Below are 18,618 nucleotides of genomic sequence, written 5' to 3'. Positions count from 1 at the left end.
TTCTCACATAGTCTTATATTATACTAATACCTACCTACTACTGGCTACACCTACCTACTTACTACTTTCACATTAATTCATGTTTTTTTTTAATTATGTATACAGAGTTTTAGTGACACCGTAACGGAAAAAAAAATAGAACGTCTAAATGATTGTACTAAAACGACTGTAGAGGTTTTTCTTGTCGCAAATGCAGTGCTAATGAGACACTTTCATGGCTACGTTCCTTAAAAACAATGTAAATGGCGCTGTACAGATTTTCCTTCATTTAACCTTCTAATTTCATGGATAACAGACATTTATGCATCTGTTATCTTTGTTTTTGGGTTTAAATGATGACCCCTTTTATTACACCCACGCACAATTATACATTTTTTTATTTGTATTTTCTTCCCATTATTATTCAGATAAAAATAAAAAGAAGCGATATAGGTAGCAACATAATTCTATGCATAATGTGATCCAAATATCAAGCAACAATGATTTTTATTATATATGCTTCTGCCATTACATTGTATTTTTGAATAATATTATACACTGGAGTAACGAGCAAATAGGTAATTATCACGTTAAATCTCGACAGCGACATCAATATTATTTTTGGGGCACGTACCCTGTAAAGACTACAAGTATGTAAGAGAGTATATAATAAAATGCCTCATTAAGATTTTGAGTTTTTACTGCGCCGCAATGCGCGAACAGGGGGGTTAAAATAGCCACATCGAAGCAATTCATCTAAGAAAGCAATATTGCTATTTAACATTTGCGCATATAAAAGTGCGCAATGCAAACAAATGTCAAATAGCAATATTGCTTTCTTAGATGAATTGCTTCGATGTGGCCATTTTAACCCACCAATAGCTAGAATACGTACGTAGGTACTTACCTACTTGTGGTTTTACATTTAAAAATTGTACAGGTATATTTCATGTGCGCTTTTTAATCATTACCTTGTACCTTTAACTTATTAAAAATAAAACCAGGTAAGTAATTTTGAATTTCGAAAAAGATAAATATAAAGTATGTTTGGTAAAAAGATGTTACTTTAAGTACTTTAAAAAAAAGTAAAGTGTGTGTGTGTGTGTGTGTGTGTGTGTGTGTGTGTGTGTGTAAGAGAGAGAGAGAGAGAGAGAGAGAGAGAGAGTGTAGGTATGTGTGTGTGTGGGGGGGGGGGGTCGGTGTATGTGTGTGTGTGTGTGCGCGGTGTTTACGATTATATGTACCTACACTACTATAATTTACATACGCAAGACGCCCGTGATGTCGTCAATATAATATTTACAAATATCACAGTATGCTCGACGATATCATCTTATTCTACAAATATTTACAATCAGAATAAAATTCCTACCTTTATCTTAAAAATACACTAGTACTGGGCTACACACTAGTACTACGTGATTTTTTATTTCTTTTATGAATAATGAACAAAAGATATTTGAGAAGAATATAAAAAAAATATTTTCAATTTCAACAAAATCCTTGATGATAAAGGTTTTTTTTATTTGAAGAGCTCTGCTCGTCACACTGATTACAGCACACATATTTTATGTGTACTAAAAATCAAATAAAAAAAAATAAACCGACTTCAAAATCTGTCAAATAAAAAGTATCTAGTAGGAAGTAGTCTATTACTATAACCAAAACCCAAGATTCCCAATAATATCAGAATTATATATTTTTTTAATGTTTTCAACAATAACTTGAAATTTTTTACCGATTTTGATGAAAATTGCACTCTTCCCTAAGTTACGATACTTAACCCCATAAAAAAGATAATTATTGCAATACGGTTGGAGTTTCTGAAAAATGCGTGGACAAACGCAAACCTACATACAAGTTGCTATAATTTGGCACACGTGTTTAGAATCCAGAGTAACATAATATTATACGTTAAGAATGTCATGCAATTCCAACAATATTGCGTTACGACCCGATTCCTCTAGCCATAGAGGCGGCCAATCAGCTAGCGACAACAAACACTTCAGAACCCCGATACCGACCCCGCCGGCGTGATCGACGATTTCCCTCAGCGCTTATCGCTATAGACCCACTAGGGTCGATTAATTCTTTCAAATATTATCCTCTCAGACGACGCCCTCAGGCATGTTGTCTTAAATGTTGTACCGGGTGAGAGCTCTCAACGCTCCCCATTTGTACGGCCAAGTAGTTAATGCCATTTGCGGCAAATCTATAATAACTCACCGCAAAAAAGAAACAAATTGATAACCTAATTTTTTTGAAAGTCGGTTAAAAATAAAAAATCTGACGTGTCCTGGTGGACCAAACTTGATGTTATTTTAGTTTCACAGCTTTTTTATAATAATGCTGTCCCTCATTTAGTTCAAGAAGTTTAATGCTAGCTTAAACGTATCAAACTAAAGAAAATGATAATCCCCTTTTTGAAGACGGTTAATATAAAATTGAGTTTTGTCCGCAGGAATCACTACTTATAACTAGGTACTTACCCGTGTATTTATGTCCCGCATGGTCTATAGCAGTATATATGAAAAACACTAAATAATTTACCTACATTTGGCCGAAAGTATTTACATTATATATATGTATATTAAGTATATTATAAATTATAAATATATTATGACTAGTTAATGCATAGCGACATCTGATGCTATACGCGTAATTTTGAAACGCATTTATTTACCTACTTATCTATTTTTACTAGGAAAAGTCAGTGATATTTAATTGACTAAATTGGGGATTAAAATTTGCAATTTACAAACCTTACCGTAATAATAATGATAAAATACTTAGGTAATTAGAATTAATTCAGAACTTAAGCGGACCTATATTTTTTTTACTTTTTCTCATTTAATTTTTTTTTCTATATTTTTTTTCATTTGTTTTTTTTTTATGATACCCATACTTAATTAATTACTTTTATTGACATTTATAACTATACTACCTAATATCAGTAACTTCCAAAATAAAGTACCTAGGTACTTTCTAAAACTAAATTAACCTACACACACTTACTGGCGTGGATATAAATTATTTGGCGGCGTCTCCCAAGAGGGTTTCTGCAACCCCCCCAGCTGCAACCTTTGTTGCTGCTCTTCCCGAATTTTGTTTAGAGTGTTCAGATAATTGGTCGCTGCCGCCGCCGCCGCTGCTGCTGCCGATGCCGCCGCCGGTGGCGTTTCCCACGGCCGTTGTTGTAGTTCCATACCCTGCAACCTTTTCTGCTGCTCTTCCTGGATTTTGTTCGGATAACTGGTCAGTGTCGCCGCCGGTGGCGTCTCCCACGATCGTTTTTGCAGCTCCAGACCCTGCAACCTTTTCTGCTGCTCTTCGTGATGTTTTTTCTGCAGCTCTTCCTGTATACTTTTCTGGTGCGCCATTTCCTGAGCTTTCATCTTGTTGTGATGATCCATCATCAGCATCTGTTCATATGACGTCATTTGCTGAGGATGTTCTCTATCCCCAATTGAGCCGTCAGACGGTGTCGGCGCCGAAGAACGCACATACGGGCCGGCCACAGCGCGAGTTTGAGTATTCTTCACTCGTTTTTTTCCTCTTTGAGATCGCTTGGGCACTGGTCGCTGCTCAACAACAGGTTGTTGTTGCTGTTCTTGTTGTTGGTGCTGTGGTTGCGGATGCGGATACAGATGTTGCTGTGGTGAATGCTGTATAAAACGGTACCCTAAGGGATTGTCCGCCGGGAACGCTGGCGCAGGGAGAGCTGCTACAGGGTGTACTGGTACAGGGAGAACTGGCAGCCCAGGAGCGGAAGGTGGAGCGGCCCTCGGAGCATGCTGGTATAAACCCTGACCTGTAGTGTTCTCTGGTCTAATTGGGTAAGTTGGATTCCAAGGCGGCGCAACAAAAGGCGGCGGTTGCATCGGCATCTGTTGGAAAAGTTTTATATAAGTAAGTTTTTTATTAGTTCAGGTTTCAGATAAAGCCTGAGAAGCGACGTCTGTTGTATTTTAGCGTTATATTTAGAAAAACCTTTCCAAAGAAGAGTTCGAAATTCGAATAGTGTTATACGATTGTGTAGTCCACGACACTGGGTTTTCCCTGCGTGTTCATTCAAAAATGACTCTATGAGCTTATGAACTGAATAAAAGAATTATTAAGAAAGAGATATCCACCAAAAAGGTTTTTCTTAAGTAAGATGGGCCATCTATCATACTTATATCTACTGATATGGTATATATCTGTTTCTAGTATCTGTTTTATCCCTATCTAATTTCTCGTTGGACGTCAAACTTTGGGCTATCATCATTATTTATAGTTCTGTGAAACCCAAAGTTAGTCATAGCCCACACTAATATTGAACTGCACGTACCTCAAAAATAGGCATATTTCCATTAACTACGCAGGTCCTACCTTTAATGTTTTGTTTTTCTACTCTGTTACTGCTGGTGCTGCAAAGATAATCTCTGCAGGTGGGGATACCTGGTTGATGGTTGCGATGAGTGCGAGTGTGGAGTATCACCACAAATTATGGCTCACCTTTTGTGCTGTCCTAAGTGCCCTAACACCTGCACTATAAAAGACCGTCACGAAGTCACTGACAATGCCGTAACCGTGGCCAATTATTGGTCGCATTATAATATGGATCGCCATCGACTCGCAAAGAAGAAGATCACCTAGTTTAAAATGTGTGATATATTTTGCTTTCTTGTATAACAGAAAAATCTCTCCTACTTAGTAAAGACATGCTTGCTTAGGTTTAGCCTTTTACTACCACTACTCTTACGTTTTGTATGTGTGGAGAACATATGCAAAAAAATATTCCGACTAATAGGATGTAGGTGTTCATCTACTTCGATACAAGATCAGCACTGCTGTATCTAAAATCAAATGATCTAAAATACGAAGGCAGCTCATCGCGAAGTCATCTTTCACTTGTCTGAAAAAAATTGGCATCTTCGATATATCGAAATCCAGAAGAGCACTTTCCAGGAACGGGTTTTAGTATAGGTATAGATAGATAACCAAAATCTACAACGATGAAGTCGCGAGCGGAGTGCTAGAGAATTAAACCCGTATTTACCTGCATTGTATTCATCATGAGTCCGTTATTTGCGTGCTGCGGACTGATGAACGACGGATATGCGACGGCAGTTTGCATCTCCGGTCTGTACGGCAGCTGTTTGGTCTGCTGGTCATTGTTCATCGCCGCTTGAGTATCCTGCATAAATCGCAAAAACAACATCTGGTTTATATGTTGTTCCTGCAGCAGGTGCTGCGGCTGTTGTTGCTGCTGCTGCTGCTGCTGCTGCTGCTGCTGTTGTTGTTGAAACCGTTGTTGTTGAAGCTGTTGTTGTTGTAGCTGTTGTTGTTGAAGCTGTTGTTGTTGAAACTGTTGTTGCTGCAACTGTTGTTCTCGAAGCTGTTGTTCTCGAAGCTGTTGTTCTCGAAGCTGTTGATCTCGAAGCTGTTGTTGGTGAAGCTGTTGTTGTTCAAGCTGTTTTTTCTGCAGCTGCTCCTGTTGCAGCCGCAAAAAGTTCGCAGCTAACTGCTGTAATGGAAGTGACTCGTTTTTGTTCACTGGAGACCCAAGTGGCGCTGGAGCTTCCTGTTCTTGCAACTCCTGATCGCCATTATTACTTGCCACATCACTGGGCGCTTCACTTATAGGTGAAAAGTTTTCTGTATTTTCTATGACTTGCTGGTTGTTATTGCATGTTTTAGGTGTAGAGGCTACAAGAATTTTGTTACTGGATTTGACCAGTACTTGACTGATAATATTTGAAACGTCAACCACCTTTTCAATGTTAGGTGTATCGGTGTTTGCATTGTCGGCTTCTGCTTCTTTGTTCTTTTGTGCCATCAATGTTCCATAAAAATTACTTAAAATAGCCTTGTTTCGATCACTCACATCTACCAGTGTGTTCACTAGTTCATCATTGCCATCACCCTCGCCATCATCATCTGTTAGATTAATGACTTCTGATATATTATTGTTATTATCGTCTTCTTGGCGGAAAATGATTCCTTCAAAGTAACGTGTTCCATTCATCATGAATGATAAAAAGTTTTTCGATAGATTATGATCCCTAAAAAGCTTTACTAGACTGAATTCTTTCTTAGAAATCTTACAAATAAAGTTAGATTCATCAATAGTTTCATCAGTGATGTCTATGATATCATCTTTGTATTTCATCATGTCATCTTCGGTTTTCTTTTCAGGTGTCTTGTTTTCTTTTTCATTCGGACAATAATCGGTCATTTCCGCTGTCAAGTTATTTGAATTATTCAGAATTTCGTTTCTGTCAGCTAACTCTTCGTCTATAGTTATAGCTGGCAATACTGACTCTTTTCTCAAATTCATTGGACTGTCGTTTTTAACAGTCGGTCGCACAATGTTTATATTCAATGGTAGTATTTTTAAAGTTCGGAATAGCGAATCATTATTTTTTTCCATGTTAATTCAATTTCACGCTAAAGACCACCTTTGACGGCAAGTTACTTATAATAGTAGGTAGGCCGTTTAGGTCACTAGACAGTGGTTGAACTTATATTTCTTTCGTCCGTTCTTTTTATTGGGATTTCCAAATTAACTTTGCCAGATTCTCTTTTGCGTGAATCTATTTTATCCAAAATCGATTGTTGAAGTCTGTAAACAAAAAGCATCTTTAAGATAGTCAAATGACATAAGAGCATAAATTCACGCCCGCAATTCTTATCATGGTGGGCACAGCCACATACATTGCGATATATGCGTTTAATAGGTAAATTATTGTTATTAGGTGGGTACGCTGTTTTTCTGTTTAATTAGTAGGTACACTTCGCATGAAATTTATAACTTTCTTTACATAACATAAATATCCCACTGCTGGGCAAAATCATAAATACATACATAAACTAAAGCACGCTCTGAATCCGCAGATAACTTGCAGACACTTTTGATACCAAGTCCTAAGATGACCCGTTTGCCGCTGGTGATAACAAAAATCACGTGTTCATCATGTTGAGAAAAACCAGAAGCCCTCTGTGGGGTTTTGTGACAGACCTGGGAAGATAATCACATACATACATGCTAGCCAATTTAGAGTCAAGAGTACTCATCTGGTCTTTCTTTAAAACATACTAGATCGCAGTATGTACGCCTAGGCCTTCCTCTTCCATAAAAATAATAGGAAGATAATCAGCTCGCGCTTATTCGCTCCCAATCAACCTTAGAAGGTAAAGAACAGTATTTGACCAGTAAAATTGACAAGGCAGTCATAAACATGAATAAAACAGCATCCCTACTGCATTAGACAGAACGACAGGAACTCGGAACCACGGGATTGACATCAAACCCAGATCTAATTAAAGTGATGAGTGAAGATGGGTGATTTGGAGTAGCCCAGCGAGTCAAGCGCAGGCTAGTAAATCAGCACCAAACTCATTGTACCTTCTTGTATGTATATATATATATATATATATATATATATATAAATAAAAATAGCAGAACCATCGCAGCGCAGCGGGGTAATCGGGCTTTAGGTACAGTTAATGCTAAGTGAAGTCGATCGCAAATATCGGAATAGAAAATTCTGGCTCGGACGGGATTTGAACCCGCAGCACTGCCGCATCCCGTCCTTTTCCTTTTCGGCGGATAAGAAAATGACAGGTATAACTTAAAATAAAATTAGCTCGCGTTTTTAATAGGGTGCATTATACAGTGTGTTAGTGACATCGTAACGAATACTCAGGGGGATGATTCAGGCCATGATTCTGAGTTAATATCAAGTGGAATTTTTCGTCGCAAAATTCATGATTTTTTTTAGTTTTTTTTAAATTATTTTCAATTCTATACTTTTGCGATGAAAAATTCCACTTGATATTAACTCAGAATAATCAGCTGAATCATCCCCCTCAGTATTCGTTACGATGTCACTTACACCCCACACAAGTACATACGGTAGCCATACAAGTAGGTATGGGTGTTAGTGACACCGTAACGAATACTGAGGGGGATGGTGCAGACCATGATTCTGAGTCGATATCAAGTGGAATTTTCAGTCTGAATATTCCTGAATTTTTTTGTGTTTTTTTAAATTATTTTCAATTCCATACTTTTGCGACAGAAAATTCCACTTGATATCATCTCAGAATCATGGCCTCAATCACCCTTCAAAGTTTTCGTTACGATGTCACTAACACCCTGTATATTATGTATATTAAAAGCGGTACAATAAGAGCTACTTCAGGAACAAGTGTTTTGGTCATTACAGTCAAGTCTAATTGAGCCGAGAGCGTAATTAATGACCAATGCTCACACGTTTCATAAGACGTTTTTCAACACACTTGTGAGGAAAAAATAAATAAAATTAATTTCCAAAACACAATTGAAAATATTTATGAAAATGCTAATTTTTTTTAGCTCTTTTTGAATGAAAATGCGCGCGCAGATAGAAAGAGAGGCATTGTTGCCAAACGCCAAGCAGCTTAATATTAGTACTTAATATACGAAACTGAATAAAATTATTTATTTATAATGTAAATTAACGTTAATTTGATAACAAAGATAATTTCAGAAAATGAAATGTTTATATATCATATTTTAAATATATAACTGTTTATTTATTCACAGATATATTTACTATTTTCGTTCTTTAATTTCTGGATGTACTTAAGAAGTCTTTGGTGCAATTAAAAAAAAACTGTAATAATAATTCAAATTCAAAATATCTTTAGTGGGTAACATAGTTACACTTTGAATCGTCATTTTTTATATAAGTAAGGAACGTCTCATCCGCCTAAAACTGAACATAGCTGGCGAAAAGAAGCTACAAGAAAATCCTCGGCCCAGGGCCCTATTAGGGTGAATATCAAAATGTGCCAAGTTTGGTGGCGAACTGTCATATAATTTTTTGGTGAAAAATTGGGTTCCGACATGAAAAAGATCCAAAAGGATTCTCGGTTCCGACATGAAAAAGGATCTTTTTGGATCTTTTCATGTCAATTTTTCACGAAAAAATAATATGAAATTTCGCCACCAAACTTGAAATTTTGATATTCACCCATTAATAGGGTAGTTTAAACGTCAAAATATGAAATTACTATGGAATTTGTATGAAAAAGCAACATGTGACGTCATAGAAAAACGTGACAAAATCTCTTACTTGTTATTACATTTTTCTTTATTAAAATTCATGAATAAGTTACTTAAATAGAAAAAATAAACGTTTTTTTGTCAACTTTAGATTTGTCTTTATTTAGTAATTAGAATTTTATAATTCATCTTTGACCTAGGAAACTACCCAATTATATGCTATAATTTCGTTACAGCACGAGTGTTATAATAGGTTGTTTCACGTCCCTAAAAGCGGTACAATAAAAACTACTTTACGGGCAAGTGTGTTGAAAATTTTTTTTTATTAACTCAAGACCTTTGAAATTTTTATTTAATAACCAAAAGCAATCACAAACTGAATGAAGCAAAAAAAGAATTATCCAAATCGGTTCATAAACGACGATTATCCGCGAATAAACAAAAAAAAATATACGGTTGAATTGGGAACCTCCTCCTTTTTTGAAGTCGGTAAAATCCCAACCGCATCAGACAGGGCGACACGACCACAGAACCACGGGATTGACATCAAACCCAGAGCATTTAATTAAGGGGATGAGTGAAGATGGATGATTGGGAGCAGCACAGCGAGTCAAGCGCAGCCGAGAAAATCAGCAACAAACGCAGCGGAATAGTATTTAACTATACATACATACATAAACAACCTATATACGTCCCACTGCTGGGCACAGGCCTCCCCTCAATCAACCGGGGGGTATGGAGCATACTCCACCACGCTGCTCCAATGCGGGTTGATGGAGGTGTTTTTACGGCTAATAGCCGGGACCAATGACTTAACGTGCCCTCCGAAGCACGGAATCATCTTACGCTTTCGGACAATCAGGTGAATCAAGCCTGAAAAGTTCTTACCAAACAAAGGACAGTCTCACAAAGTGATTTCGAAATTTCGAGGAATCGAACCCGGACCTCCAGATCGTGAGTCTAACGCTCTAACCACTACACCACGGAGGCTGTTAGTATTTAACTATAGTTGTACCAAATATGAACAGTAGAACAATCGCAGCGCAGCGGCGCTGTATATTACACTACTCCTCGGTGTAGTCGGACTTTAGGTATATTTTAGTTACCTAGTGAAGACAAAAAAGAATGGAGCTAAATTACAAAGACATAATGTTGCAAATTCTGACTCGGGAATCGAACCCGTACGCAAGCCAAGCAATGAGCAAAATTAAATGACACCACTCCCACTGCTATATATCTCCACCTAGAATACATTTAAAAATAAAAGACTTAGATATAAAAAAACGGTCGAATTGAGAACCTCCTCTTTTTTGAAGTCGGTAAAAAATACAGTCAGTCATAGAAGTTTGTAAAGTTAATAAGTATATTGTAGGTAACTAAAACCTGTAAATGCAATCTTTATTTATTTCTTGCTATTTTCTGACATTTAATTGCTAAGTATACTAGAGTTATCAGGATTTAATTACGAACTTTTAGGGCTGACAGTGAAGGCAAAGCTGAAGTGGCAGTGGGCAGGACACATAGCGAGGAGAACCGATGGCCGCTGGGGCGGAAAGCTTCTAGAATGGCGCCCACGTCGGACGACGCTCAGTGGGTAGGCCCGCTACAAGGTGGACCGACGATCTGGTGAAGGTCGCGGGAAGCCGCTGGATGCGGGCAGCGCAGGACCGATCGTCGTGGAGATCCTTGGGGGAAGCCTATGCCCAGCAGTGGGCGTCGTACGGCTGATGATGATGAGGGCTGACAGTACCTAGTTCTAGTGAAAAATACTTACAGAAGTAGATCTATGGACACGATGCACGAAGATCTCTTCCCGGAACTCTTGTGAACTTCTCTCGTTACCCGCCGACACATTTGGAAGGTCACAATTTTTTACTTCAGTCTAACAAAAATACATTTGTTGTTAACAACATTTAAAGTTCATAAAGTTTTTTATTTTACTCGCACAACAAAGTTCAACAACAAATCATGGCACAAATAAAAGAAACTTCGAAAGCAAGCGTAGAAGTCCACGAGGCAGATTTTAGTGCAGGATACCGTACCGACAAATAAAATGAAAGTTGAGAAAATAAAGAAAAAAGTAACATGTTAATAATTAAACTTTAAACTTCCGTATCGTTCGTTTAGTTTCAATTCCCGGGTAACTAGTACGAGCACCCATCGGGAACTACTGCGGGACGGGACCTGCCGGGCCTTTTCTGCCAATTTCGACCAATCGGAAAAGATTGCGCGCGCAACTGAATATTTCTCGCAGATTTTAGTTCCGCAGCCAACACTGTTTTTGGCGTAAAGCTCAACTAATTTATATATTATTAAAAAAAATATATAAGTTATCGATTTTCAAAATTCATACGATATTCTAAACTTACGATCTTTGAAACGCGTCATAACTACGATAACAGTTTAATTTCCTTCTAAAATATTTACTTAATTATTTACAGTGAAATCTGTTGAAACCTGAACAATAACATTAAACCTTCATAAGACTTAAAACAACAAAATATTCCCTTCAAATATCGACAAGGATAGTGTATTTTTCTTTTCGAAAACACGTGCTAAAATTTTATAGTTCTTCGCCGGGCCTATAAGGCTGTCCCAGCGTCGACCAATGGGAAGCCAGAACGTGGCTCCAGATATTATTTTTAGAATTCACCTGTAATCGCATCCAGCAGAATCTAACAATAATTCCGAGAAACTTTGGAAAATACAGCAGCTTTTCATTTATGTTGTGTTTATTTTCCGACAGGGTTATAAGCCGTGTTACATCGCCATATAAAGTTATCACATACTGCTCCATCGCGTAGGTACCTTCTAGATCTACCTAATGACAGATAATTAACATTTCATTATGAATTTTACTTCGGTAAAAAAAAATCTTCCGAGGATTCGCAGAACCACTCCAGCAAAAAGTTTCTACTATTTATCGCTGAAAGAGTTTATAATATTTTATAACGAAAAGTTTACTGGCCACATTTCGCCAAGAAAATATTAAAACGCCATTTACCTACTAACGATTTAAAAAATATTTTTTTATTACAAAAAGGGAATCTCATATATTTTGTATTTTCTTTACTTTAAATTCGTCCAGTATATTTAATTAGCAATCTCTTTTCACGAATTACATAAAAACTTTATGTCATTAATTAAAAAAAAGAGGAGCGTAGGCATATAACGCGTACCTATTTAGTTCCCAATTGACTGCTAAATACCAATTGTTACAAAAAAGACCCAATATAATAATACGTAATGTAGGTGTAATTTATTGGAAACGAAAATGCCTGATGCCTTTGCCTAAAAAAAGTTTTATTGCCAAATGAATTGATGTATAATATGTTACCGATTTACTCTCACCAATTAAGGGTAAAAAATCTTTACCATTTTGGTTCGGAACCCTAAAAAATACAAGCATTTATAACAAAATGTATTTATTTTAATATACAAATATAACTTTTATCTTGACACCAGTTATCACTTATACAAATTGTTAATAACTACAAAAATGCGCTTACAAAAATGTGTAGGTATAACAAGAAATACTTTAAAAATGCATATAAGTATTTACAAATCCGTGTAAAAAAAACATTTATAAAACTTTTTTGTAATAATAAGGAAGGAAGACTTCATAAGAACATAGCTTTTCCTTATTTTGAAAGGGTAACTAATTACGTAAACAATTAAGAATGCTAACTGGCTACTTATTTTCTTTATTTCCAGGAAAGTCATACAATACAATCGATAACAAGCCTGTATATGTAAGTATGTAATTTTACAATGCAAAAATATATATCTTGTGTAAAACTGCTTACAAAACTTGCAACTACACAACACTATGTAAGTGGAAAACATTCACTCGCCTTGAAACGGTCTTTTCAAAGAAATAGTGGCACCAACTGTTTCATTTCTTTAAAATCTTATTCAGTTTAAAAAAAGAATTGTATTCTTTCTGAGACAATAAAGTAGGTACCTAGGTACCTACTTTAGGGTATTCATGTTTTTATCATAAGATAATTTGCTGTTTGTAATAATGAGGGGAGAACTACTTCCTGACCCCTAATAACATTAATTTTCTTTCTTTAAAATGTAAAAACTCCAACAAACCGCAGTGGAGCAGCATGTATGTGAATACGCTCCATACCCGCTCCGGTTGATTGATGGGAGGCCTGTGCCCAGCAGTGGGACGAATTAGAAATTGGTGAGCAGAATTTGTAATTTTTTTTGCTTGGACAAAATACCTAAGTTTGAAAATTTACTTTGCTGTTTTTACAGAAATGGAATCAGTAAATGATACTCGTAGTCTAGATTTTTTATATGAATTGATAAAAAAATCACCCTGTATAGGCTGTTTACGTATTGTATTGTACCTTCAGGTTGATGATAGACATTACTTTTCTGGGTGCTTTTTCGAGCATTGTTTGCACTCTCCGCAAAATTGAGTTGTGACGAGATTTTCTAGACAAGTTTAAGTTTACAATTTGGCGGCCGCTTGGGATTGCTTGGCGATAATTTTGTTGATTATGGTGTGCGCTTCGTCATAATGAGGATTGAAGTGCTGGCGGACCTTCTCCATCCACGCTGCGATGTTGCCGTACTTCTCCTTAGGGTCGTAGCCAGCCACCCCTGGGGAGAAACGGGTACACATAAAAATGTAGTAACGCGGTGGAAAAATGCAACGTCTAAAACACAAGACCTAAAAGATTGACAAAAAACAGACAGTCGGGAGCGCGGGTTATTTAATTAAAACTATTAAAAACCCACATTATAAATACCACGGAATAGAAGTAAGAGGATGGAAGGGCCTAACGCGCATTTTGTATGAGAACCGCTGACGCCGGTTCAACCCCACTCTCTTTAACTACTCCTGCATACAGATAACTTCGACTACTAACGACGACTATAGCCACTTTACCGGCAATGTATATTTTTTTGTGATATGGTGCAATTTTATCATTACTTTCCGTAAAATACTGCATACAAAAGTATTTTTTGATAAATAGTTGATCATACTAAGATTTTTAGTTTTCCTGTGAACACCTGACTCTCCTGTTTGTATGACGAACGAACTGAGGAGACTGGTACCGAGACAAACCGTATTGTGGTTTAAAGGTATCAGTGGTTTACCTAACTACGTAATACTTTAATGATATAAACAAAAAAAGCAATAAAAACCTCCACCAACCCATGGTGGAGCAGCGTGGTGGAGAATGTTCCATACCCGATCCGGTTGATTGAGGCGAGGCCTGTGCCCAGCAGTGGGACGTATATAGGCTGTTTATGTTATGTTTATCATCAACATGTGAGTCAGGCCCTAGAATACCGATAAAAAAAAACCGCGACCAAAGTCCAAAGTTCACCGCAAACTATCCGCCGCTTGCTTTCGGCCTACACTTTTCGCGGACTTTGCCCTGCAGTGGAATATTATAGTCTAGATTAGATTACAGTAAGAGATAACACTTCTTTAAATTTTCCATTAAATACTTGAAAATGAATTTAACAAATACCACGAATAACATAACATAAATCATCTACCTAGCATTATCCCGTTTTTCACAGGGTCCGCTTACCTAACCTGAAGATTTGACAGGTCCGGTTTTTTACAGAAGCGACTGCCTGTCCGACCTTCCAACCCGCGAAGGGAAAACCAGCCCAATACAGGTTAGGTCACGTACCTCCGAAAATGCATTTCTCGGGAATGTGGGTTTCCTCACGATGTTTTCCTTCACCGCTGTGCACGTGATAATCATTTATGACCCAAACATGAATTCGAAAACAAATTCGACAGTCATTGGTTTAGGCCTGTGCTGGATTCGAACCTGCGACCTCCAAGTGAAAGGCAAGCGTTCTACCAACTGGGCTACTATGGCTCAATAAGAATAACATAACATGAACTGAGGTACATCCGTCGCAAAGTGAACTCAGTAGGGCTTTCCGTTAGACCAACGTGATAGGTGGCGAGCCGTATCGCCGTCTATAATGGAGCTAACTGTGTTAGTAAAAACTGCACTTAAGATAAATTAACCGTTGACTACCCCCATTGGGAATATCGACGTGAGCTTATGTAATACCCGGGGTGATCATTATCGGCACTTATTTAAGAGCCACGCTCTTGTCGGTGTAGCATTCTCCACGCTACTTTTTTAGAGAAAAATAAGGCAGTGGTTTCCCTCTTGCCTTCCGCCCCGCAGTACTTTGTCTGACGCGAGTGGGATGGCGCCCAGAGTAGTCTATATCAAAGCCGTACTAGGACTCCTGTCTTCCGTCTCTGAATAGTTAGTAAAAGATGTGTTGCTGTTGCAGTTTCTTGTCATTTCTTCTCCTCAGCCATAACACCTTGCGAAATGACGTAAATTCAAAAATGTTACATTGACCTTCAACAAGTTTATCCATGATAATTACGTTGAATAAATGATTATGATTTCTGATTTCTGAATAGTACTGACAGTTACTGCTGCCCTCTGTCCGGTTCCAGGTTACAGTCCCTGTGACTTGCCCTTTCCGTCATGCAGTGTAACTCTGGTGTGTGTTGTGTGTAACTCTGTGTTTTATATTTTATATTTGTTATTTGTTTTGTATTTGTTACTGTGGTGTCCCTTTATAATAAACGTTTCTTTCTTCTTTCTTTCTTTCTTTCAGTGCCGTACCGATGGCTTCCATCTGCACCTCTGCAACCGTTGAGGTCTTTACCCGTATCGCTGGGCAAGGGTTCTACGTTATATGGGCTTAAGGGGTCTGGGTCCCCATATGAACTCAGTCACCATCTCACTCCGGCGTACTGAAGTAAGAGGCGCCCACCCCCGCGGCAAGGACGCGCCGAACAGGAATTTTCCCAGTGGAGGGCAGGGAAGATAATTCTGTCCCTCCCAGGGCCGGGTAAATGGTCTTTTAAGAAACCAAAACCAAAGCCAAAAATACCCAGGATGATAAACAACACACAATCTTCGTTTTTCGTGCCTGACAATGGGCGGATTGAAATACACATCTCTCATATTACATAGAAAATAGCGTTAATTAGCCCTGTCGCCCGAACGCAATGCAATTTCATTTCACTGAAATTCAAATATTTTGTTCGTCCATTCGTGAATTTGCATGAAGAATAGAGGATTCCGTGAAACCATCGGTATTGAAAATCCAGCGGGATTATTTTATACAGTTATTAATTTACATTATTCCCGGATCAAATGGGAAATGCAATACCGCACGCTTCAAATAATTGGCATTGTTTTCATAGGAAATCCCATACAATATTTCGTGTTATATTGCGTGAGTGATATAATACTAATAACAACGACCTGCGTGGTTCAGTGGTTAAGTGTTCGACATACGATCCGGAGGTACCGGGTTCGAATCACAGTGGGGACAAATCACAAAAATTCCCTTAAGATCCCTAGTTTAGTTAGGACGTTGCAGGCTGATCATCCGATCGTCTGAAAGTAGATTTGCCGCAGATGGCATTAACTACTTGGCCCGACAAATGGGGACCAATGAAGGCTCTCGCCCGGTACAAAATTTAAGACAACAGGCCTGAGGGTGCCCTGTAGGGCGCGAACCTCAGCTCAGGGCGTCGTCTGAGAGGAAGAATATTTGAAAGAATTAATCGACTCTAGTGGGTCGATAGCTCGGGATACAGGTGTGGTGTTATGTCATGTACGCATAAACTCACGTGGTTGTTCTATCTCGCAGGCAGCCAACACGTCAGCCACAGTCGCCGAGTCTCCGGTGATGAAGGCGTGTCCGCGCCCAAGCCACTTACTATCGAAGTCTTCTAAAGCATTCTCCATACGCTCTTCCCATCCCGCAATGGATTTTTCACTTGGTACTTTGCCGAATAAACGAGGCTCTAAGAACTGCAACAAAAAATAACAATAAATCAACCACTAACCCACAGAGCAATGGTGGAGTATGCTCCATACCCCCTCCGCCTGGTTGAGGACACCTATGCCCAGCAGAGACATATATGAAGAGTGGGTAATAAAGTACATAAACAGCCCCACTACTGGGCACAGATTTTGTAAAATTAAAGGTAGCGCTAATGGATGTTAATTATACAAACAAATTCAAAACGTAACTTTTTACAGACTACATAGTTCGTTATGCGCCGCCTATCGCCATCTATTGTGGAGTAGAATATTCATAATCAAAACAAAACCAAACCTAGACATATTATGCAAATTGTATCGCTATTCAACGCTAGATGGCGCTGCATGACACGGAAAGTTTGTTATCATTATTTTTCTACTTTTTCTTATCAATTTTATTATTTAGAAGATAATACACTGTTACTAACCTTAACTCTGAAGTACATGGCGCAGTGGAGTCTCAAACCAATATGCTGCCATTCCAAGAACTCATCTACTTTGGCTTGCTGCTTACTATCCTTCGGGTACAAACTATCTGGGATTATGTTCTCTCGGGACAGATACTTCATAATAGCCACACTGGTAACAATAAAATATGATATGAGACACTAAATTGAAAAATTAAATATTTAAGTAATAAAAAATATTAATGGGAATGGAAAATGTTAGGTTATACTTGCCTCTCAGTCAAAACAAAACCATTATGATCAATCACTGGCACTTTCTGGAATCGGTTTATTTTAGTAAATTCATCGCCGTAATGCTCCGCTGTAAAAATATTGTAAAACAAATAATAATGTAACATCTATCTTTAATTCCTTTGAAATGAATATTTTTTATCAATCAAAACTCTTCCCAAAGAAATAACATGGGAATTGTAATGTAAATAAGAAATACAAGGACACTCAAGAATGTAGTGTATAAAAAATATAATTAGCTAGAACAAGAATACCAACCTTTACTCAAGTTCACAAGTTTAGGCTCGAAGTTATATTTAGCCGTTTTTAATAAAATATATAAAGCCCGAGAAGGCTGAGACATTAAATCACAATATAATTTTAAAGACATTTTTGAAAACAATTTAATTCAAATGAAAAAACACTCCGGCCGGTTTATGTACGTACGAAATACACGAACGATACTTGTTGTTGGATAATCCAACTTAGAATGACTTGACTTGTTGACTTGGATTGTGATTAGTGGTCTTTGGAGGTGGATCAAAGTTCAAGGACATCTTATTATTTTTATAAACGCTGTTGCCTATCACACACACTTACAAGTGGTACTGTTATGAATAACAATTGATAAGATCAAAATGTCCCAACAAAATATTTCATAAAATATTTTAATTACATTATTGAAAAGGTAAACTGGTAAATTTTTAGTCTTTCGTTCTAATTAGCAAAAACAAAACGCAACCGTAATGTCAACATATGCTAGTGAAGTAACCAAGTAGGTAGTGCTTTATCGATATCGATACATATGAGGGACTTTCCAGGCCACGATCCCCAAAAAAATATATAGATGGCACTTTGAACGTTGCCTTCGTTTATCCTTCTAAATTCGTGAATTTCAGACGTATACATCTTACATCTTTGTATTTGGGTATTAAATGATGACCCTTCTTAATACGCCCAGGCACAACACATCTTCCACCCTTTATTCATCACTAATTTAAAAGCCACGCTCTTATCGGTGTAGCATCTATTCTTATCTATCCAAGGCCAATTCTTTCACTTCCTTATAAGAAAC

The 18,618-nt window shown here is 37.6% G+C and overlaps 3 protein-coding genes across 3 annotated transcripts in view; 1 reads left to right on the top strand and 2 right to left on the bottom strand.

The window, feature by feature from the left end:
- The window catches only part of LOC126372093 (von Willebrand factor A domain-containing protein 8), a 240,443-nt gene that overhangs the window by 66,024 nt on the left and 155,801 nt on the right, over positions 1-18,618 (top strand). The window lies entirely within an intron of this gene.
- LOC126372024 (alpha-protein kinase 1-like) lies at positions 2,991-6,301 on the bottom strand. Its single transcript, XM_050017523.1, has 3 exons — positions 6,070-6,301; positions 5,021-5,901; positions 2,991-3,866 (listed from the first exon to the last, which is right to left on the bottom strand). Exons 1-3 carry the CDS (start codon positions 6,299-6,301, stop codon positions 2,991-2,993), a joined length of 1,989 nt encoding a protein of 662 aa, XP_049873480.1.
- LOC126372186 (glutathione S-transferase theta-1) lies at positions 12,296-18,037 on the bottom strand. Its single transcript, XM_050017851.1, has 5 exons — positions 17,823-18,037; positions 17,547-17,634; positions 17,295-17,445; positions 16,671-16,854; positions 12,296-13,630 (listed from the first exon to the last, which is right to left on the bottom strand). The coding sequence occupies exons 1-5, from the start codon at positions 17,932-17,934 to the stop codon at positions 13,479-13,481; spliced, it is 687 nt and encodes a 228-aa protein (XP_049873808.1). The 5' UTR covers positions 17,935-18,037; the 3' UTR covers positions 12,296-13,478.

This window comes from Pectinophora gossypiella, chromosome 13 (genome assembly GCF_024362695.1).
Source record: "Pectinophora gossypiella chromosome 13, ilPecGoss1.1, whole genome shotgun sequence".
NCBI classification, from domain to species: domain Eukaryota; kingdom Metazoa; phylum Arthropoda; class Insecta; order Lepidoptera; family Gelechiidae; genus Pectinophora; species Pectinophora gossypiella.
The sequence above is the reverse complement of the archived record's forward strand: the minus strand, read 5'-3'. Positions and strand labels throughout refer to the sequence as shown.